Source organism: Ziziphus jujuba, chromosome 3 (assembly GCF_031755915.1).
Source record: "Ziziphus jujuba cultivar Dongzao chromosome 3, ASM3175591v1".
NCBI lineage: Eukaryota > Viridiplantae > Streptophyta > Magnoliopsida > Rosales > Rhamnaceae > Ziziphus > Ziziphus jujuba.
In genome coordinates, this window is record NC_083381.1 from 27,679,589 (window position 1) to 27,703,288 (window position 23,700).

Sequence of the window (23,700 nt, forward strand, 5' to 3'; positions counted from 1 at the left end):
CTAATTTTTTATTAATTACTTTTTTATTTTATTTGTAAATTAAAAAAACTAGCAAATTTTTTTCAATTTTAAACTTTGTTAGTCAATTTAGAAATGAATTTGAAAATTGTACTAATATGAAAAAAATTGTAAATTGATAATAAAAAATGTGAAATATTTTAAATTCGAAAGTTTAATGTACAATTTAATCAAAATATAGGATATCAAAATATAATTAACCCTGAATTAATATTTTTATTTATCACAACCAATTATCAACAAAATTCAGATTTAAAGATAAAAATACGATATCATTGATTGTTGATGTTAATTTTAGTTAAGAAAAACAGTTAACGCGTCGAATGTGATATTTTTAAAATAAAAAGTACATTTGAATACTATTACTATAGTTACTATGGAATTTGATTTTTCAATCACAATCTTCATTGATAAATAGTTCTACACTTTAGTTACAAAATTTCAAATTTTTAATGATAAACTTTTATAACTAAAGATCATTTTTTTATAGCCTTCATGCAACCATGAAAAATCTTTTTTTTTTTCTGATTTTAAAAACGAAACTTTTAAAGGAATTATCATAGTTAAACAAGGGCTTAAGCCTGCCTTAAATTATCATGTATTTGTGTCTCTTAACATATATTAGCTCATACCAACTAAAAAACAATTAAAGACACAAAAATAAAAAATCAAACTTTGATTAAAAATTTAACAATAAAAAACATACATAGTACACTTCTTAGCAGTTTAAATCCATCAAGAACGTGTATATCTTATATAAACAAGCAATACAAACTTTGAACAAGAACCCAACCAAAAAAAAAAAAAAAAAGGCAACATTAAACAAAAACCAAATTAATAATTCTTAAATCAATCTTAAAATTCGGTTAATAAAACAGAACATTAGCTAGGAAATCTCTAGTTAGTATTCTGTTATGTACCATCACTTTGAGGATATCCAATTCCATGGCGAGTATTAGGAAACAACATAAACACAGACACAAAGCCTGAAACCACGCACCAACAACAGGAGTCAAAACTTGAACCTGAAACCACACACCAACAACAGGAGGCAAAACTTGAAAAACTTTCTCTGTATCCTCAAAAAATTTCGGATAGAAACACCTCACAGTATTTGCATCAAGGAGAGACAAACCCACGAACACAATCACCACGAAGAAAGCGGACACGAAATCTCTAAACCTTAGCTTATATGGAAGTTGAGGAACTAGAAGTTGGCCAAAGGCCATTATTAATGACAATTCCATAGCGGGTATTTCCATCACGATCAGTGTAACTATCAGTGAAAGATTGAAAGCAACAAGAAAAGCCACAGAGACGGATGAGAATGACGTCGAGGTACTTGTTAACGGTGTTGCATTTGCCATTGTTGTTGATGACAGGTTTGAGGAATTGGAAAAAGAAGACTATTCCTGTTGGGAGGAGTTTTATGAGGTTGCCGACCCCTGTTAAGGCTTTTTGTTGGATACGTTTTTTGAGTTGTTTTGGTAGAGGAAGAAGAGCTTGATGCACCCATTGTTGGTAATTTCTTTTTGTTTTTCTTTTGTTTGGAGAGAAAGGGAATGTGCATGTGAAAGTGTTTTCTTTTTTCTTTTCTTTTCTTGGCGTGTTTTCTTGCAACAATCGCTCTTATGCCTGAATTATATAAACAAAAAAGACTTTTTTGATCTTCATTGTTTGTATATAAAAGAAGACATTAATAGTTATTTTGAGATATTTGTCATTTCCTAAATGCAGAATCACAAATAAGATATCTAAAATCAAATTAAGATTCAAATTATTAAATATATCTGGATTTTTAGTAGTGTTTCTTTAGTAATGCTTCTCTTAATGGTGTTTGACAGTACTATTTGTGTTGATAAAGTGAATAGATCCTCTAATACTTATTAGAAGTTTACCAAGATTACAAGATGCAATGGCTTGCTTAAAAAGCCGTTTCAAAATAGGCTTGAATGGGTAATTTATTGGTCCTTCATGATCCAACTTTATAAGGACTTTTGGTTTCGTCAAAATCATCCTCGGGAGTAAAAGAACCAATTTATTCATGTATAGCCATTGAGGCACTAGCTAACAATTATAACAAGAAATAAAAGACGAAATGGAATGATATTATGAATAAAAGACAAAATGAAATGAAATAATAATACCATTGCAATCGGATTAACAAATGATTATAATCACAATACATGCCCCAAAAAAAAAAAAAAAAAAAAAATCAAAAACTTCCCCCCCTGTAATCATCATCTCTCCACTTTTTTCTCTCTTCTTTCATCTCTCTGTTTACTTTCTCTTCATCTTCTCTCCCCATTTTTCTCATTACTTTCCACATTTTGTCTCTATTTTATCTACTCTACCTTCTCTTTAAACCATCTACTCTATCAACATTTTATTCCCACTCTCTTTTAATTTCTCTCCTACTTATATTTCTTTCTACTTAATCTACACTTTTCACCACTTTCTTCCTCTAAACATTCTCCACACTTTTTTTCCTTCTCTCTTTATATGTCTCTCTCCTCATATTGTCTTTAAACTTTCTCCCTCCCACTTTCTCTCTCAAACACTTTTTTCTACCATATTCTCTTTTTCTAATTTCTCTGCTTACTTTGTTCTTTTATTTACTTTATCCATTTGGCTATTGCCACATAGTAATTCATTTATTCCGACAAGCTATCAATACTCTTGGTTTTTATTTATTGTAGTAATTATTACTTGTTCGGTCTTTTTAACCAATAACCGTTTTTTAAGTATTTTTAAATTATGAGATATCGTAATTATAATATAATAATTTCAAGCTTTTAAGCTTTTCTTAATACTATTTAAATTAATAAATATTATACGTGATGAAAGAACTTACCTCAAGTTTTTTTTTTTTTTCCTAATAATGGTTTTTAATAATATTGCCAGAACAATTTCGGTAAAAATATATAAACTGTTTAAATAAAAAAATAAAATAACAGTTTTAATAAAAATATATACTAAGAGTTTTAATAAATATATACTAAATTCTGTAAATTTCTTTTCTTTTAGCTAGTTTCCCAGTTTTCTTCTCTTAAAACTTGTTTTTTTAATTTCTTGTTTTGGGTTTATTTATTTACAACCAAAAAAAAAAATTATTATATTTTAGAGTTTTTTAATTTATTTACCAAAAATTAACTTTTTGAAAATTTCTTACGTCAAACTGCTTTAATAGCTTCTTGATTCTTCTTTTATTCTGTGTTTTATTTCATGCAATGTTTTTTTCTTCTCACATGCAATTTCTTAATTATTTAATGGTTTCTTTAAAGTATAGTTTTCTTTCTTATGTTTTTTTATTTTCGACAAATTTCTTACTTTAGACTGTTTTACTAATTTCTTGTGTGTGTGCCTTTTTTTTTCAATATATTTTTCATGCATTCTCTTTTTTTTTTTTTTTTTAAAGGTACATAATTGTAGATATAGCTAAAATAAAAAAGTACAGTTTTTTATGTATTTAATATTTTAACGGCATTGATAGCGTGTGCAATACATAAATTACCATATGAAAACAACATCACATTGAAAGTAAACTAGAGAGCTAAAGTGCATAGAAAAGTTAATTAGGAGGAAAATAGGGGGAAAAAAATGTGTAGAGGAAAAAAGCAATAGAGAAGAAATCCAAAGAGAAAGTAGAGGGTGTTGTTGAGAAAGAAAATAGAGAAAGAAAAAAAATAAAAATAAAAAAAAATAAAAAAATAAAAAGCAGTGAGAAAAAAGTAAAGAGAAAGTGAAGAAAAAAACGAAATAGAGAAAGAAAGCCCGGAGAGAAAGCATACAAAGAAAGAGGAGAGGAAAAAGCAGAGAGAAAATGCAGAGATAGTAAAACAGAGAGAAACTGGAGAGAAAAATATAGAAAGGGCAAGAAAACAAATGAGAGAGAAGGAGAGAGAACACAACACACCCACCAACCACACCTGAAGTGAAGAGCACCTCGAGCAATCCCCGAGTGTCTCTTCACCCAAACACCAAAAAATCATTATTTTCTATTAAAAAGACTTATCAATCAGTTGAGAGTTAGGACTATGCCTCCACTAGACTTTACATTAATTACACAACTACCCTCCTACACTTTCTTTTTTAAACTTGAAAACAATAAAAAATAAAAAATAAAACCACTCTAGATCCAGCTTAGCTTCCATCGTCCAGTCCTCCACTCTTCCTGCAGAATGAGGACCATAATATATTACTGTAGGTGGAGGGAAAAAAAATAACTCATCCACAGGTACATAACCCATAAAGCAAAACACTGTGAGATCTTTAAATGGGAAAAAATAAAACCTTATATAACTCAACTAGAGCTGCAAAGTTGAAAGTAATGCAATAAAATAAATGAAACAAATTAAGGAAATTCAGAGCATGGAAGCTGAACGGTCAAAATAAGGAAATTGAACAATCTTCCATTTTTGTACTTATTTGGCATATCTTCCAGGGTCCTCTATGCTCTATCAATCCATGTACTGCTGAGCTTACACACAAATGTATAACCTATCGTGTAATAAAAGTTTACATGTACTATGTATAGAGAACAATTCATTAGAAGCTGAACAATTCATCAGAAGATAAGTGCAAATCTAGACAGCAAAGCAACTAAGCAAACCAAAAGATACAATTTTCTAGTCAAAATATAAATGATATAGTAGTTTAAGGATCTAATAATCAGTTTCCTATATAAATATGATCAAGTAAAAATAACTATGAAAAGCAACATTTACGAACCAGATACATGGTGTGAAGTTGGTCAGAAAGAGAAACCAATAAAAATACTAAAGGTTCCCAGTTTCACAGGATAGAGCAAACAGTAACAGGTTATCATAGGTAAGAGGCCCCCCAAAGTCTTAAGGGCCAAAACAAAATATGAGTAAACGAACTAGACTGACCATCAAACTGAAAAACCAGTGTTGTGGTTCTAAAAACAACATTTATTTACAAATTTTGTTATTTTCAAAAAGCAAAATAAAATAGTTTTTGAGTTCAACGCCAAACAAAGGTCTCTACCTCTTCGCATTTATGGTTTGGCCAAGAACTCGAGATGAAAACCAGTGTTTTGATTCTAATAACAACATTTATTTGAAAATTTGTTGTTTTCAAAAACCAAATAAATAGTTTCTGAGTTCAAGACCAAACCAAGTGTCTCTACCTCTTTCACGTTATAGTTTGCTCTGAACTAAAAATGAAGGGGAAAAAAAAAAAAAAAAATAGGCTGTGGTGATTCTGAAAACAACATTTATTTACCAAATCTTATTTTTCAAATAAACATGAAATTACATGGTTTTTCAGTTCAAGGCCAAAACAAAAGGAATCTACCTCTTCAAGTTATTAACAGAACCCCAATGCACATAGAACTTCAAGCCCAATATAAAAAAAAAAAAGTAAATAAATATTGTGAGCAAAGAAAGAGAGATAAACCTGTGATAATTCCGGGTAAGACGATGACGTTTTCCGGTTCGATCGACATCTTCTCGTTGTTCAAGGTTCACAATTTAAAATTCCAATTTAGAACGCAAATATATAAATATTTTTTTTTTAAAGAAAAGAAAAGAATGATCAAACATAGAATATAATTTCAACGGCAACACTAAAAAAATAAATAGATAAATGAAAACAGAAATCGGATGGCGGACCAATAATAGAAATTAACAAAAGGAGCATTCAACAATCCGATCAGAAATCGCACAAGCCTGCCAACCTGAAATCTCGGATCTTTGGCAGTTCTTCCATCGCCTCCTCCAACAATCTCTCACCCTCCCCAATTTTTCTTATCGGACAGAAAGAACAGCCATTCTCCTTCTTCTGAGAAATTCATGAAAAAAAACCCTAAAATTGTTCTACGATGAAAATTCAAATTTATTATGCCGTTGTTTTGAATTTGTAGAGTTGGGGATGAGACCGTGAGAAATATATAAACTGACAAAGAAAAGCCGGATGGAAATGAAAAGAGGCTTTTTGTGCTAAAAAGGTCATTTCAAATTTTGTATAAATAAATATTATTAATTAATTTTATTATTATTTTTTAATTTTTGTTTTAATTTTTATATATATATATATATATATATATATTTGCTTCCTTTAAAAGTGACGATATTTAATTTGAATAAGGCTTTCGTTGCTTCTATACTTACTTTTTCTTTATCCTGAATAAATGTCCATCAATATTATAATTGTTTTAAAGGATATTGATAACTATTATTTTAATAATAATTTTACATTTTTATACAGATAAATAAACAATGAAATTATTTGGAATTAAGCAGCACATATATATATATATATATATATATGTATATATATATATATATTTTCAAGATAAACCAATAACAATGTATTTACAGAAATTGCTAAGTTCATTATAGAAGACGATAAAATTATGTTCAAGCATATTTTTGCTTCTTTTTTTTTTTTTTTTTTTGTATGAATTCATGCATATTTATGCTGATATCTATATAGAACATCTTCCATATTTCTTCTGTTTCCACGAGCAACATTATTTAAAAAAAAAAATGGATGGTTTTTAAGACAATCTTTTCTTCTAACAATAATAAATCAAAATAATGACTATAGTCTGATTATCTCAATGCCATCACCCTTTTGTTTTTTTTTTTTTTTTTTTTGGGGGGGGGGGGGGGGGGTGTGATAGTTTCAATACCATCACTAACTTGTATACACTACTAAAAAATAAGAAGTTATTTTTTTGGCCATGACATATCTAAAAAAAAAAAATTGATTAATTTTCTCATTAATCAATCAATCAAGTTTAGAAATTGAAAAAAAAAATTAACTAGTTTTCTCATTAATTAAAACAAAAAAAAAAAAACCTAAACAAAAAATTTATAAATCGAGTCAAAACTCTAGACAAAACATTAGGTAGGATATTTTTTATTTGGGATATATTTGAAAAAAATACTAGATTTTGTAACGATAATCCTCAATATGAATACTTACCTAAAATATATGATCCTTTCTTGAATGGCTCCTATCTATTGTGTACGAATCTTTTTTTTTTTTTTCAATTGCAATTATAAATAAAATTTTCAAAAAAAAAAAAAAACATTAACATAAAGGATTTTTGGATAGATAAGATTCATGTATCCTTCTTATTTTTAATTACCTAAAATTTGAACAGACAAAAAATCCATTTGTTTTATAAATTAAAAAATTAGTAAAAATTTTCTCAATTTTTAAACTTTGCTAGTCAATCTAGAAATCAATTTGAAAATTAGACTAATTTGAAATAAATTATAAATTGAAAATCAAATATGGAGCACTTTAAATTTGAAAGTTCAATACAATTTAACCAAAAGATAGGATATCAAACTATAATTAATCATTGATTAAAGTTTTTATTTACCACAACCCATTTATATCTACCTAGTTACAGCCAATTATCAAGAAAATTCAGATTTAAAGACAAAAGTATGATATAACTACTTGTCGATGTTCATAAAAACAATTAAGTCATCGATTGTGATATTTTCGCTGTAAAAAGTACATTTAAGTACCATTACTATAATTACTATGGAATTTTAAACACATGACTGTTTTTACTCACGACCATGATTGATCAATAGTTTTACACTTAGTTACGAAATTTCAAACTTTTAATCATGAACTTTTATAACTAAAGATCATTTTGTTATAGCCTTCACGCAACCACGAAAAACCTTTTTTCTTATTTTGAAAAACAAATTTTTTACTCATAGTCAAACAAGGGCTTAAGCCTGCCTTAAATTATCGTATATTTTTACAAGAATTATCATATATTTGTGGCTCATATCAATTACAAAACAATGAAAGACACAAAAATAAAAAATCAAACTTTGATTAAAAATTTAACGATAAAAAACATACATAGTACATGTCTTAGCAGGTTAAATCCATCAAGAACGTGAATATCTTATATAAACAAGCAATACAAATTTTGAACAAGAACCCAAAAGAAAAAAACACCCAAGCCAACATTAAACAAAAACCAAATTGATCATTCTTAAATCAATCTTCAAATTCGGTTAATAAAACAGAACATAGCTAGGAAATCTCTAGGTAGTATTCTGTGATGTACTATCACTTTGAGGATATCCAATTCCATGGCGAGTATTAGGAAACAACATAAACACAGAGCCTGAAACCACACCAATAACAGGAGGCAAAACTTGAAGAAGAACTTTCTCTGTATCTTCAAATTCCGGATAGAAACACCTCACAGTATTTGTATCAAGGAGAGACAATCCCGCGAACACAATCACCGCGAAGAAAGCGTGCACGAAATCTCCAAACCTTAGCTTATATGATGATAAATCTGTGGAACTTGACGAACTAGAAGTTGGCCAAAGGCCATTTTTAGTGACAATTCCATAGTGGATATTTCCATCACTGTCAGTGTAACTATCAGTGAAAGATGCAAAGCAACAAGAAAGGCCACAGAGGCCGATGAGAATGGCGTCGAGGTACTTGTTGACGGTGTTGCATTTGCCATTGTTGGTGACGACAGGGTTGAGGAATTGGAACAAGAAGACTGTTCCTGTTGGGAGGAGTTTTATGAGGTTTCCAACCCCTGTAAAGGCTTTTTGTTGGACACCCTTATTTTGAGATGTTTTGGTAGAGGAAGAAGAGCTTGATGCACCCATTGTTGGTAATGTGTTTTTGTTTTTCTTTCGTTTTGAGAGAAAGGGAATGTGCATGTAGAAGTGTTTTTTTTTTTTTCCTTCTACTTTTCTTTTCTTGGCGTGTTTTCTTGCAACAAAATGTTGTGGTATTTATAGAGAAAATAATGGTAGTGACCAGAAAGGTTGTGTTGCTTTTACGTAAAATTGCGGGAATGCTTTTGCTTTTAGTTATTGGAAGGGTGGGCTTCATTTCAAATCTAAACTTGGAAGACTGCCCAAAACCAAACGAATAACAAATCAAAAACCAAGGGTCTACAAAACTTTTCAGAGTGATCAAATCTACAAGGGATTTATTTTATATTAGTTTATTTTTTTGTTTGCTTTCAACAAAACGTGTTGGAATTAACCGAGAATGAAATGTGTATTATTTAATCAAGGAACTTGAAGATAAATTATGATTTGACATTGATAAGTAATTTTACTTTCTAATCAAGTACTTATACGTACATTGCATGAAACTAGTCAAAAAGAGACCATTAAAACCCATTAACTCCTTTCGAGAAATTGATCCAAAACCAAGGTGTTCATAAATATCAGCCTGAATGACATTAAAAAGATTTTATATCGAATATACATTGAATTAGGCTCTGTATATTAGACAAACAGTAATTAGCTTATTAATTCACGTGTTGAAATAACTATAATAAGCCAAGAGGAAGGCTACGACTCATCCATTTTTTTTGGTTGAAGGCTACGACTAATCCATACAAAATATGAATGCGGTCAAAGATATAAACAAATTTTGTTCTGTTAATTGACCGTAACGTATGTGGACTCTATATATATATATATATATAAATAGACTAATATCTGTAGGTAAATTATAACGATGTTTATCCACCAGTACAAGGTTTGATTTTTTTCAGTATCTACCAGTAAAAGGTTGAATGAGAGAAAATTTTGTTTGTTTTATTTGATGGGAGATGTGATAATTTCAGTTGTTGACATTATATATGTATAGTTGGCAAGCATAAATAACGGGATTCTGTGCTCCCATACTCTTACATCACTATTTCAGTACTCATGTTGTGCTTCACCTTCTTATCCATTTGGTCAGTGCTCATGTTGTGCTTCTCTTTCTTATCCATTTGGTTTTATTTTTGGTCATTAACGGGCTTCTTTTTGACACTTCGCAAACTATTGTTGATTGCGCATCTAAATTTCTAAACAAGCCGAAGTAACATATAAATATGCTTCTAGGACAATATTTTCCTTGTGAATCCATATGTATAAAATACCGTTCTTGTCAAGAAACATGTTTGCTTCATTTGGATTGCCAAGAAGTTGAAAATGGAAATAGATTAAAGGAAAAGTTATAGCTTGTCTTGTGTATTTATGTTCCTTTGATTGAAATATTTGGATTATCAATGGGACATTCTATATATAGAGAAAAGTTCGTTCCACACTTTTTAGTTCCACACTTTTTACTCCTTACGTTATAAACTTAAAGGATGATATTTGTAACGAAAATTGGTTATCGATTAAAGGATTTTATTATTCAATTTTAAAATTATGAAATTATTTTCTTTATTAAGCAATTTAAAATAAAAAATAAAAAAGATCTTTGGAGCATTTTTTTCCCCCCACAAATAATGTTAGTATTAAATAAATTTACTATATACCAAATGTAATGTGTCAATATTTTATTAGTTTATGCTCAGTTATATTTATTTTTTTAAAAATCCACTTATCCATAACAAAGTTATATTAACATATTATTCAATAAAATATTAATATATGACACTAACTATATATCTTGGTAAATTTATTTGATAACTCTAACATGGATAAGTCTGCACTCACTAAATTTATAGACTAAAATTTTGATTACTAATGAATTATTATTAATTCATTAGTTTTTATTTCCAATGATAAAAGGACAATATTAATTTACATCCCATAATAAATGACCATATCAGATGCCATATCATTTAGTTTAGAATTTGGATAAAATTTTTGATCCATATTGCCATTACTACTCTAACATTATTTGAGTACATATGTACATGATTAGGATACTTTTTTAGTTTTCAATTACTGGTTTTGGGAGTTGAGTACTCATTTAGAAGTGATTTTAAAATGGCTAAAATTACTTCTAAAATGATAAAAGTGCTTTTTATAATGCTTGACCAAAAAATGTGTAACCACATTTTAGTAATTTTGTTATTGAAAATTTATTTATTTGGTTAGAAGTGGAAAAAAAACAAACCAAACCGTTCAAACTATCTAAATTGAATTAATTGATTCGATTTGGATTAATTTGTTAATCGGTTTGGTCTGATCAGAAATTTAAAAAATTTGAAGCGAAAGCCCATGCTAATAAAATTTTAAACTTAAATTTTTATTTTTATAAAGTACAATAATATAACAAAATTCAACCCCATAAATTTATCCAAATTAAACTGAACTAATTCGGTTTGGTTTGAATTTTTTTTACTTGACGAGTAGTTTGGGCTCAGTTGACATTAAAAACTAATTAATTACTTTGGTTTTATTTATTTTTATTTTTTATCAAAAACTAAACCAATCGAGACCATATCCATCCCTATTATTTGATTATATCCACCCATATTATTTGATTAGTTTAGAGAAATCACTTTCTAAAGAGGGTGACTCTCGATAAATCAGTTTTTCCTTAGGAAGTAATTCCTAAGAATCATTCCTCTACCGACAAGTAATTGTTGGTTAACAAACAAATGAAAGAGTAAATGGAACACCTTTGAAATTAGGTACCTTGAAGTTATATCTTGTTAACCCATGAGTTATCTTATTGGGCATAACATATTTTGGTTACTAGCCCAACTTTCAACGAAGGAGAAACAAGAGCTGTAGAGGCCGGCCCATTTAATATTGGAAAAATAATAAATAAATATAATTAAAGATTAAAAAACACCATGAATAAAAAATCTTATTAGTCAATAGGTTTCACAGAAATGTAAGGTCCTCACTCAGAAATGTTTGTGAAAAAGTCCATACAAAAATTTTGTACTATAATTTTTTAGACACATAATATCAAAGTTAGGTGAGATAGACCCTTTCTTTCATTACAAAATCAATTTATTTAGTTTTGGTGTGGAAGATATAAGTTAGCAATCTGGACACCCTTTGCATTTTGACCTAAAAAAGAAGTTAGCCTGTCAAGTTTGCTTATTAATAATTGTTTCGAGTCTAAAACGCGTTAAATCGATCTAGTCTTCAACTCCACTAGAGCTTTTTCAAGTAAAAACTTTCTAATAGCTACTACAGAAATTCTATTGAAATAGAATATGCTATTTCCTCGTCCAAAAAAAGAATATGCTATTTCCACTGCAAATTATTTATTAAGACTATATAAGCTTCTCTAAAGCTTTTAAGAAATACTCACAATTAAAATTTATAAGAAGCACTCATCTATTCTTTTAGTGACTTTTTCTTTTTGCTAATAATATCTTCATAGCTTTTATATAAATCCAATAACATTACAAGAAACAAAACAATGATAAATAATTTCAATATAACCATGAACTTTGTAATAGAATTTGTTTTTTTTTTTTTAAAAAAAAATTTAAATTTACTCACTAAATTCACAAGAACATTAAAGTATAACCAACAAAGCTCTATAAGTAAACAAATAAATATTTTACTCTAGTATTTTTCTTTGAGTTGCTCTTTCTCTACCTTTTTTCTTTGAGATTTTATTTTTGATCTTTTACTCTCATTCATGATTTTTTTTTAAAAAAAAAAATTGTGATGGATTTGTGAAATATTGACTAGTTGCTGAAAGTTATTTGGTAGAAAAGAAAAGAAAAAAACAATTGGTAGGAAGAAAGTTGTGTTTTTGGAAGGGAAGGAGAGAAGAGAAAAGAAAGGCTAAATTGTTGAGTTAGCATGTCTAATAGACCTTCCACAAGTGGAGGATTTATTAGACAGGCTTTGGTTTGTTTTTGTAAACGGCATCAGCCTAATAGAGTTCCTTCACAGTGTCATTTGAGAAAGTTTTTTTCTTAAAACTGTCAATTTTAACTGATGTGGCAAATTTTTTTAACGATAGATTGAATAATGGACAAGCTATTAAAAATGCTCTTAGCTGTCATGCAATCCATTTATGTGGTTTGAACATTTATATATATTGTTTATTTATCATATCTTATTATTATATATATTTATATTAGTTTAAATATTAATATATATATATATATATATATAATTTTAATTTATGATACATTTTTAAATACTCAATTTTTAGGTGTAATATAAAAGTGTAAAAGTGAGTAAAGAGCTTATTAAAAATGTAAGAATTATTTAAGCCTAAACTAATTTAAAAGCCCATAAAGTTTAAACTTAATATTTTATTTTTATAAAACTAAAAATAATATACAAAAATTCAACCCCATGCACAAAATTCAAATCAAGCTGAATTAATTCGGTTTGACTTTTTTCTTGATGCTGTCAACCCAAGACTAATCTTATTGGGCATATCATCTTTTGGGTATAGCCCAACTTTCAACAACGAAGAAGCAAGAGTTGTAGAGGCCCATTTAAGATTGGAAAAAGAACAAACAAATAGAATTACAGATTAAAAATACCATGAATTAAAAAAATCTTCTTAGTCAATAGGTTTCTTCTTGTTTCTTTTTTTGTTCTTTTTTTTTTTTTTTTTGGGTGAATTATTAGTCAGTAGGTTTCACACAAATGTAAGGTGGTCAAATCCTCACTTAGAAATGGTTGTGAAAAGTGACATACAAAAATTTTTGGTCTTGCCTTAATAATTTATTAGACACATATTATCAAGTTAGGTGAGATTACCAAATCAATTTATTCATTGTTGGTGTGGAAGATATGAAGTTAGCAAATTGGACTACCTTTGCATTTTGGCCTAAAAACAAGTTAACCTGTCAAGTTTGCCCTATATCTATAATTAATAATTTTTTTGAGTCTAAAACCAGTTAATCGGTCAAGTCACCAACTATGACTTTTTTTAAGTGAAAACTTACTAATAGCTACTAAGAAATTCTACTGAAAATAGAATATGTGATTTCCAATGTTTAATACATAAATTTAGGACCATATAAACTTCTCTGAAATTTTTAAGAAATACTTAAATTCTTTAATTAAAAAAAAAAAAAAACAAAGAACGAATTTTATGAAAATCTATAACATTCCAACAATCAAAACAATTAAATAAAAAATTTCAATATCACCATTAATTTTTTAGTTAAATTTGTTTATTGAAAAAGATTAAATCTACAAACAAAATTGACAAGAATGAAAGTCTATTCAATTTTAGTATAAATTTAATCATACAAATCAAACATTTGTTAACTTCAATAAAATTGTAAACGAGTATTGTGTTTGTATTTTTTTTTTCATTCGAGGAAAAAAAAAAAAAAAAAAAGAGAAGAAAAAGAGAATCATTATGGTTACATCTGTGATACTTGTAAGGAGTGGTGACACATACCCACATAAATCTGTCAGAAAATTTAGTGGAGATAGGTAAGAAATAAAAACCATTCCTTCAAATATAGACAGATTTTTAAGCTGTCATGCAAAAATCCAAAATCCATTTCTGTGGTTTGAAAAACACACCATGTAGGACCCAAAAACTCCTATTTCATCCTTCAAACCAACCAGATAAAGTTGATGAGCTCATGTGAAAAATGTGAAAACTACAAACTTCTTTCATTTAAGAATATTCCCAGGAAATTATCACAGAAAATCAAGTCCTTCAAAACCCAGAAAACAGAAATGACAAAGAAATGATTTAAAAAAAAAAAAAAAAGAGAGAGAGAGAGAGAAAAAAAAACAAACTCAATTCTCAAATCGAATCTAGAAATTTAGATTAATGACGTTACCAAGAACGACTCGTTTACCCTGATATTACAGACTAACAAAATATTTACAGAAATACAAAGAGATTGAATATCTAAAACAAAGAGGAAGACAAATGGAAATAAGGAACTCTTGCCCAGATTTCCCTATTTTTTTTCTTTTTTTTCATCTTCCTTTACATACATAAGGGTACAACAACACAAAAGCCCTCATTAATCAGAGCAGAAAACATACATCATTTTTTTCACATCACATCCATAAACTGAGATAAACCCACACCCATTTTAATTCCCAACCCAAACTATTTTTTTTTTTTTCCAAATATTACAAATAAACCCCCCATTTCCCTCATAGTTATCCTAATTTACCCATCATATTTTCAACACCCCATAAACAACCCCAGAATAGTAGTAGCATAGTTAATTACCATCTGTAAAATATTTATCTGATTCGTCCCTGTATTTTTCCCAGTTTCCAGATCTGTCCCCGTTTAAAAAAATCACGGAAAGATCGGATCTTTGACACCGAGAGAAACGTAGCAGAGACGATAACATGGAGAAGATAAAAGATAAGGAAGAAGAGAGAGAGAGAGAGAGAGAGAGAGAGAGAATGTTTTCGGGTCAAATCTGGATCCGGGTCAGGATAATCGGATCCGGAACTCCACCCGTTTCTTCTTGATGATTGTTCGAGCATTTTTGGGTCAATCGAGTCGAAGCAAACGCCTCAGGTCTCTGGTAGCTGAGTCATCGACGATGGCGAAAACCTGTTTCTTCTTCGAGAACGAAGGCAAAGGAAGCGAGCTCGGTGCCGGAGAAACTGCGCACGCCGATCCAGCATACACGTCGGTTTTCCCGGCCACAACCGGCGGAGACTTCAGATCCACGATCCGAGTCTGTTTCGGAACCATTTCGGGATCGGGACCCAACCTTTCGGTCCCACAAACAACCAAACCACCATCACTTTCTTTCTTCAAACCTTCGCTGCTCTTGATCTTCGAATCCAGCGACTCGCCTCTCCTCAAAATCGTGACTTTTTCCATCGTCTTCATCGCTGATAGATCACCGGAGCTCGTTCTCTTCGAGACCGAAGGCTCAGACCCATACCTATGTTGCAGCTTTCTCTCATCCCTCTTCTCCGACCGCAACACCACCTGGTGGTGGTGTTGTTTCCGATTAGGTCTAGGGTTAGAGTAGTGGAAATTGGGGTTGGGGTTAGGGTTAGGATTGGGATTTCCATAGTAACTCTTCCGACGATAAAACGACGCCGGAGGTACTCGAATCCTTTCGATTAAACAGTCCTGAGGCCGCAAAATCTCCGTCCCCATAATTTTAAAAATATATATATATATTTCCACGGAATTTACAAAAATGAGAAAGAAGAAGAAAATGAAAAAGAGAAAATAATATTTATATATAAAAATTCAACCAAGAAAAACCCAGAATTTGAAAATTATTTTCCTCCTTTTTTTTCTGATTTTTTAACTTCTTCTTCTTCTTCCTCACATGGGGAAGAAGAAATTTGGATTTTTTTTTCTCTTTGTTTTTGTTTTTTGGGGTTCTTTTTTTCTTTTTTTTTTTCTTTTTTTGGGTTTTTGTTTTCTGCCCTGCTGGGATGGCCTTTGTGAGACCTGGTCTGTCTTTGTTATCGGAAATGTGGAGCTTCATATATAGGCGGACAGATAGAAGAAGAAAGCGGTGAGAAAGAGAGAGAGAGAGAGAGACAGAGACAGAGAGAGAGAGAGAGCACGAGAAATTTGTGGGACCCACGTCAGGATGGTTCGCACCGACCTTCGTTGATGACGTGTTAGAGAGAGAGGCCGCCTTGTTTGATTTTTCTTTTCTTTTTCTTTTATTATATTATTTATGAGAGTGAGAGATGAGAAAATGAGGAGGGTCTCTGGCTCTATCTGACCGGTGGTCTCTGATTGTGGGACCCACAAGCAAAGTCCGTTAAGACAGACACCGTGAGGAGGTCCATGCCTTGTTCTGTCGTTTGTTGCGGGTAGTTTGTCTGAAACTCTCTTTTTTTGGTTTTTTTGGAGGCGTTACGGCGTTAGGTTGAGGAACTGTTAGTTGTCGTTTCATCTTTTTCAGATGGGAAATTATTAGAAAATGGGGTCCACTTTTTCTTTTTTATTATTATTATTTTTAAAATGTTTACTTTTATTTTTATGAAATGGGATAATATATATCCTATCTTTTAAAGGTTGGACTTGGTTCGGTCCCCTCTCCGGTGAGCCAAGAAGCCCCATTACCTCAAATTATTGCTTCTTTTTTTCTTTTCTTTTGAGAAATGAAAAATAATATTGTTGATGGAAATAATAAGAATAATTATTTTTTGGATTTTGTTATTATTATTATTATTTTTTTGGGGGAAATAAAAGATGGTATTTTTGTGGAAACAACAAAATTGAATAGTTTGTTGGAAATATAGAAGCCTAAGTAAAAGGCAGGTTTGGTTGGTTTCCAGTATATATTTGCCAAAACACCCATCATGTCCGTGCCAAGTGTCACTTCACTTTTTTCTCTAATCTTTTTCCTTTCAAAGTTGAAAGGCAAATAAAATAGATAAAAAAGAAAGAAATAACATTTATTTTCGCATACAAACAAGTGTTTAATCAACAAATAAAAGTGTTTATTGGTTTGGTTAGGCTTTAATAAAATAAATAATCAGTCAATTTAGAATTCAAATAGGGGAAATTATCCTACACGTCTTATGTTAGCTAAGGCATATTATTTGGTAGCTAGCTAGCCCATGTCTAACAGATATTGACCACCTCTCTGCGTAACCAAGACTTCAAATTGCCAATTCTTTATTCTTAATCAATAAAACCATGAATTTAGAAAAGAAAAAAAAAAAGAAAGAGAAAAAGATAAAGGAAAGTGGACCAGTTCCATAATGGCAAGTCCTCCTCCATCCTTTTTTCCAATTCTTATGTCCAAATAAAGCTAATAGGTTTTGCAGGATCCAGCAATAAACCCAACAGCTTGGTTCTCTCACAAATTTGATAATGGAGATAACTGATATGGTGGATCTAAGCTGTCCTATATAAATTGAGAATTTTGAAGAGAACCCATGTTCCCAAATCCCCAATATCATTCCTAATAGTTTACCAAATTTTTTATATCTTACATACCATTACTATAGGGACCCACTTGGAATTTTATTGTAACTAATTATAGCCAACCCAACTTATAAAGAAAATCAATTAATTTAATCCCATCCACATGTCATTGTTCTTGAATTATTAAGGTTCAGAGAACATAGCTTAATTCAAAATTAGTATAATGAAATCCCCACCAACATGTAATCTTATTCAATAGCTTAAACAGTGGCATATATCCTTTTGTTCTCCAAGATGACCCTTCACCATCAAAGAAACAGATTGAAAAAGAAAAAATAATAATAAGAATAAAGATAAAAATAAAGAGATCAATCTCTATCTCTGCATATGTGGCTTACAACATCATTGATTTAGTCAAGGATTCTAACATCTGAGTCATGCTAGTAGAATTGAGACATGTAAACCATTCATGTTTATTTAATATCCTTAGCTTTATAGGAAATTATACATAATTATAAGAATATCTTCAGATCTAGATACGAATCCTGCTGAAAAAATTGATCTTATAACGTAAGCCTAAGTGCCTTCCAACCAATGTCCAAGAACCAACTCATCGTTTTACCTTCTTTTTAATATGCACATTAATTTCTTAACCAAAAATCTGCAGATAATTAGAAAAGTGAACTTTCTATAAAGTATTATATTTTCTTATAAATGATTATGTGAACCAATTGGTTTTATACAAAATGGTATACAATTTAGATTTATTTATTTTTATTAATTGATTGTGGTTGTTGTTTAGATATTTTCTTTGCAAATTGATCAGAGCTTATTATATTTTCATTGCCATCCAACGTGGCATGTATTATATACATGTTTGAACAATGTGTAATTTACTTTTTTTGGTTAAGAAATTAAAAAGTTAAAAAAGAAAAAGTTACCCAATTGATAAGCAATATTATCTGTGAGTAAGAAAAAGGAGTGGACCTTAATTTTTCTGGATCCTGTAAAAACCCAATAATTAATCCACTTAAAAAAGGGGAAGAAAATAAAAGATAAAAGACTAAAGAGGGAACAAATCTAGGAAGCTTTTAGGAAACGTGGGGTCGAATAAAGCTTATTATTAAAAATGAATTTGCAATAAACAATCATGCTCTCTTGTCTCCTATCAATTTCAAAACAAAAAAAAAAAAATATATATATATATATACTATTTATTTATTAGAAAAAAAAAGTGCCCTTGGGAAGGGGTAGTGGAAACATCATCCAAGAAATAAAGAAAGTTGAAAAAATAATGAATTAAAGCTAAAGTTTAGGTGAGGAATCATGGAGCTTTTTTTTTTTTTTGGTTCAACTCCTTAGAAATGATAACATCACCCACTCAGGGCTGCAAAAGCTTTTCCCTGTGAGGTCTTTGACAACTATCTTTGGTGCCATCAATAAGTGGAACCAATTGAGTCATCGAAATTTTTTGGAGCTCTGGGTAACGTTATCGTTTCCCTCGTTGTCGACTTTTTTTAGGACCGGTTTGAGTCCCTTCATCGTCCGTCACAGCTCACAGCCACGGTTATCCCGTGGCTGCATTAAAAGCCACCTTCGCTCTTTCACACTGGTTTGACCATGGAGTTCGCCTTTTTATAAATTTAGGATGATGGCAGCCTTCTTCCCAAAAGCATTAGATTGTTCTCCACTTCTTTCTTTTTTCTATTTTTCTTATTTTATTAAATTCTTCCAAACCTTCTATTTAAGTTGTAGATTTTTACTATATGAATTATCACTTCTAGCTAAATAACATTTTACAAATCAATAAAGTCACCCTTTGGATAAGCACATAACAATAACAATCATATAACTGAGTTTAGACATTGAAATACTAATTACCAAACAAAATAATGAATTAACTAATCCGTTCAGCCCCCCAAACAAAAAAAAACAAAAAACAAAAAAATAATTAATCCGAGCATTTACAAAAATAAATACAAAGAGAGAGAGAGAGAGAGAGAGTTCACTTGGCAATCTTTCTTTCTTTCTTTCTTCATTCCCCCCACTTTGTTTTAAAGATTCACCATGTATAACCATTTTTGGAAATTTGGAATCAGAAAAATACTGAAAGCGTAGAGGATAATGTATTATCAGCCCCACCAGGTGAAAAATCTTACTCACAAAGCATACCTACTTCATGCAGTACATCAGGTCAGGGAAAAAGTAAATCAACTACACAGCATACCAAGTACATGCACTGAATCAGGTCAAAGAAAAAGTACATCAACCACGGAGATTCTAATTGGGATGATTATCACTAGAGCTTTACCATCAATGTATAAGATAAACTATATTATCACTAAAATAGTAACAGAAGAGATACTTTGGAAATAGTAGCTGTTGGACAATGCGTTGCCCCCAAACTATGGAGAGAGCTAGATCTGGTTGGACAAACAACCAAATGTAAGACCTAAAAGGCGCGAAATGAAGGTGTCAAAATAACTGGGAATAGACAACTAGTTAAAAGGAAATAGCAATACCACTCAATATCTCCAAGATTACCGATAAGTTCTTCATACAACAAAGGTGTTTTGACAAAACCAATGTGCCACAAAAATTGAACCAGGTACAACACATCTAACGGCCACGGCCACGTCCTCGACCCCGTCCCACAGGCCTCCCTGACATAGAAAAAGCATTTTGAAAGATTAATGAGAGTACTACTACACGAGGTAACACATTTTGAATTGGAGAGAGAGAGAGAGAGACAGAGACTGAGAGATATCACAAAAATTAAATCCAAACAACAAGTCTGCAATACCAGCAGTTGGCTTCTTGGGCTTGACCCTGGGTGTCTCTTCCACCAGTAGAGTCTCAAGATTCAAGCTGTCAGGGAGGATGTAGTAGCGAATGTTGTTCCCCCTAACACTGAGATGATCAAGAGTCACTGGATTTTTCCCCTTCAGTGTAAGTTTAACCGTCTTCAGATGTGTGTTCATACTGATGTCCACGCCTGTAACATACCAGTATATCTCCCAGTAAGAATACAGTAGTTTCCAAGGGCACAAGGAAGTCAAAAGTTGGTCATTCTGTATTCAATACACTCATGCAAATCCTTGGCTCTAAAAATGTGTAACAATAACATGAAAGTCTTCCTAATGTCAGCGAAAAACAGACTTGCAATAAATATGAAAACTACCATCAGAAACTGCAAGCTAATCAATGGACTTACATAGAGCAAGAATACAATGGTTTCAACAAGTTCTAATCTGTGAATGAATTCAAACAAATCAACCCTAAATGGATTTTAAAAGATAAATAGACACCATTTAGCAGAATTTTAAACTTTTTTATTTAGAAAACAGTCAAACACAATGGAACACAAAACATATCTTTCATGCAAAACAAACAAGGCAGCTATTCCTTATCATCAGCAGAGCAGGCAGTTGTCTCTCAATTACATAAACTATTATATTATCATAAAGGTAAATTATCACGTGAAAAAAAATCTGCTAAAATGTAAATGGCTCTGCATTAATAAGGAATTAGTAATCAGGAGGAAAATGGGGAACTTGGAGATCCTTAACTAGGCTGAGAAATGGAATTCATAGATGGAAATTAAAGTGAAACTAGAGACCCCAATCTCAACAACTCAACACATCAAAATTTTATCAGGCTTTTCACTAAAGAAGAAAGTCGAAGTATTTCAAATAATGTTAAAATACTTTTTTCTCTGTTTTAATCATGCAAGGATAAAATTTTATTGACAGTTATCTCCTCCAAATTTAAAGGCACTGTGTATGTTGTATAAGTTGTATGACAAAGAATATTAAGACCATTCTCCAAAATACAGATATAGCTACATATCTAGAGCTTAGAAACCACCCTTAAAATTACAGTGTACATATACATATGAACCTTTTAATAACCATGACTCTCAGAAGTCAAGAAGTATCTGAGTCCCAACAGTAAAAATAAGGAACCATATCGTGTTTCATTACTGCATATATTTTACATATCCTAGTGGCTGCTCTATGTGCTATCAATGCAATAAGTGTGTGTACAACTGAGCTATACAAATGCATCTGCTGTCATGTTGTCAAAGTGTAAATGTGCTATGCATATAGATGGCCAACAATCAATTGGAAGCTGAACTTCCTTTTCTATTGACAAGAATAAAGATAATGGATGGGTGCCTGTACAGGGTTCAAAAGAGAAGTGCAATACAAGCTAAATATAGAATTTAAAGCAACCAAGCAAACTAGAAGATTCCAATTTGAGTGTGTGCTACTACTGAGCTATACAAATGCATGTAAATGCCTTGAGTGTGTACAACTAAGCTATACAAATGTATCTCCTATCATGTAGTCAAAGTGTGCATGTGCTTATGTATATATAACAAACAATTAATTGGAACCCGAACTTCCTTTTCAACTGATAAGAATAAAGCAAATGGACGGGTCCTGTACAGGGTTGAAAAGATAAGTGCAATACAAGCTCAATCTAGAATATAAAGCAACTAAGCATGCTAGAAGATTCCCATTTTGAGTTTGTGTTACAACCGAGCTATACAAATGTATCACCTATCATCATGCAGTAAAAGTGTACATCTGCTGTGTAAAAAGATAGCAAACAATCAATTGGAAGCTAAACTTTCTTTTCTACTGATAAGAAATAAGAAAATGGATGGGTTCTTGTACAGGGTTTTCAAGATAAGTGAAATACAAGGCAAATCTAGGCTGCAAAGCAACTAAGCAAACTAGAAGATTACAATTTTCTATGGAGATCAGCAAAAAAGGATACAGTTATCAATTCTCTCAACAAAAATGATAAAAGTAAAAATAACAATAAAAACCATCATTTATGAACTAGAACATGGTGATAAATTGACCAGAAAGAGAAACCAATTGAAAGAATTTTAAAGTAAAAGGTTCTTCCCAGTTTCACAGGATAAAAGCAAACATTAATATGTTTTCAGTAATGGGCATGATAGAAATATTATAGGTAAGAGGCCCCCAACTCTAAGGGGAGCAATTGGCATGGTTCTGAAAATTGGAAACAACCCTAAGAGTTTTGGTTCTGAAAACAACATTTGTTTACCACTTTTTTATTTTTAAAAATCATAAAAAATAGTTTTTCAGTTCAAGGCCAAACAAAAGGTCACTACCTCTTCACGCTATATTTCTTTATATCTCAGCTAGGAAAAAAAAATAGAAACACTTTATTACTGGTCAAAGCACACTAGGGTTTAACAAAACCCAAACTACAGAAAAACAAAAAAAAAATATATATATATATATATATATATCATAAATGATAAAACTTGCAGGAAAGAAAGAAAAACCTGTTATAGTTCCATGTACAACGGTGCCGTTTTTGAGTTCAATCGACACAGTCTCGTTGTTCAACTTCATCAAAAACCTGGATTATTTAGCAGTTTCAATTTCCACACAAAACAGCCGAAAAAAAAAATAATAATAATAATAACGAAAAACGATGTAAAATAACTTAATCAGAAAAAAATTTGAAATGAATTATAAGAGGAAAGAGAAAATGGAAGACTAACCTGACGAGCTTCATTGTGGCGCGAGAGAGAGAGAGAGAGAGAGACACACACACACACACACACACAGAGACAGAGACAGAGTTAGGGCTACGACCAAAGCAAAAGAGAAAGCGGGAGATCGAGGGGGAGAGTGAGGGTTTTTCCTTCTTCTAATTCAGGACCGTATTTATTTTGTTTGGGCCGGGTCCGTTTCTTACTGGGTTTAGCCCTCTTCCCGCTGTTATTTGGGCCTAATACTTGACTGCCTGTCTTTTATATGGGCTTTTTGGAGTAAATTTTAATGGTTGGGCTTGGACCAAACCTACGAACTTCTAATCTATACCAGTCCAATGCTTAATTAAATTTATTAATATATAGTATTTGGAACATAAAATCTAAGTTATATAATTTGATCATTGCAAAAATACGTAAATATATATATATATATATAATTTGATGTTAGAAAATTATTAAATATAGAAAATTATTAAATATAGAAAATTGATGAATTTATAGATTTTGGAATTCGCATATGCTTTTCATCAAATGCACTGGGACTTCCCATTTTGTCATTAGGGTCCTAAATCCAAAAACACCATTACATGAAT

General features: G+C 30.8%; 3 protein-coding genes and 1 pseudogene across 4 annotated transcripts; all 4 read right to left on the reverse strand.

Moving 5' to 3' along the window:
- Positions 1-669: 669 nt before the first annotated feature.
- LOC107423352 (protein DMP2-like) lies at positions 670-5,988 on the reverse strand (annotated as a pseudogene).
- A 1,845-nt stretch (positions 5,989-7,833) lies between these two features.
- On the reverse strand, positions 7,834-8,900 carry LOC107423351 (protein DMP2). The gene has a single exon (XM_016032895.4). The coding sequence runs from the start codon at positions 8,706-8,708 to the stop codon at positions 8,067-8,069; it is 642 nt and encodes a 213-aa protein (XP_015888381.1). The 5' UTR covers positions 8,709-8,900; the 3' UTR covers positions 7,834-8,066.
- A 5,584-nt stretch (positions 8,901-14,484) lies between these two features.
- LOC107423359 (uncharacterized) lies at positions 14,485-16,138 on the reverse strand. The gene has a single exon (XM_016032906.4). It carries the CDS (start codon positions 15,823-15,825, stop codon positions 15,202-15,204), a length of 624 nt encoding a protein of 207 aa, XP_015888392.1. The 5' UTR covers positions 15,826-16,138; the 3' UTR covers positions 14,485-15,201.
- A 3,733-nt stretch (positions 16,139-19,871) lies between these two features.
- Positions 19,872-23,266, reverse strand: LOC107423349 (small nuclear ribonucleoprotein SmD1a). Of its 2 annotated transcripts, XR_003056798.3 has the most exons (5): positions 23,114-23,266; positions 22,892-22,968; positions 20,369-20,560; positions 20,110-20,228; positions 19,872-20,017 (listed from the first exon to the last, which is right to left on the reverse strand). XR_003056798.3 is itself a non-coding variant. In XM_016032892.4 (4 exons), exons 1-4 carry the CDS (start codon positions 23,125-23,127, stop codon positions 20,185-20,187), a joined length of 327 nt encoding a protein of 108 aa, XP_015888378.2. In that variant the 5' UTR covers positions 23,128-23,266; the 3' UTR covers positions 19,872-20,184. The 2 variants fall into 2 exon arrangements, 1 of the variants encoding a protein (XP_015888378.2); XM_016032892.4 differs by having other exon boundaries at positions 19,872-20,228.
- Between the last annotated feature and the right edge of the window lie 434 nt (positions 23,267-23,700).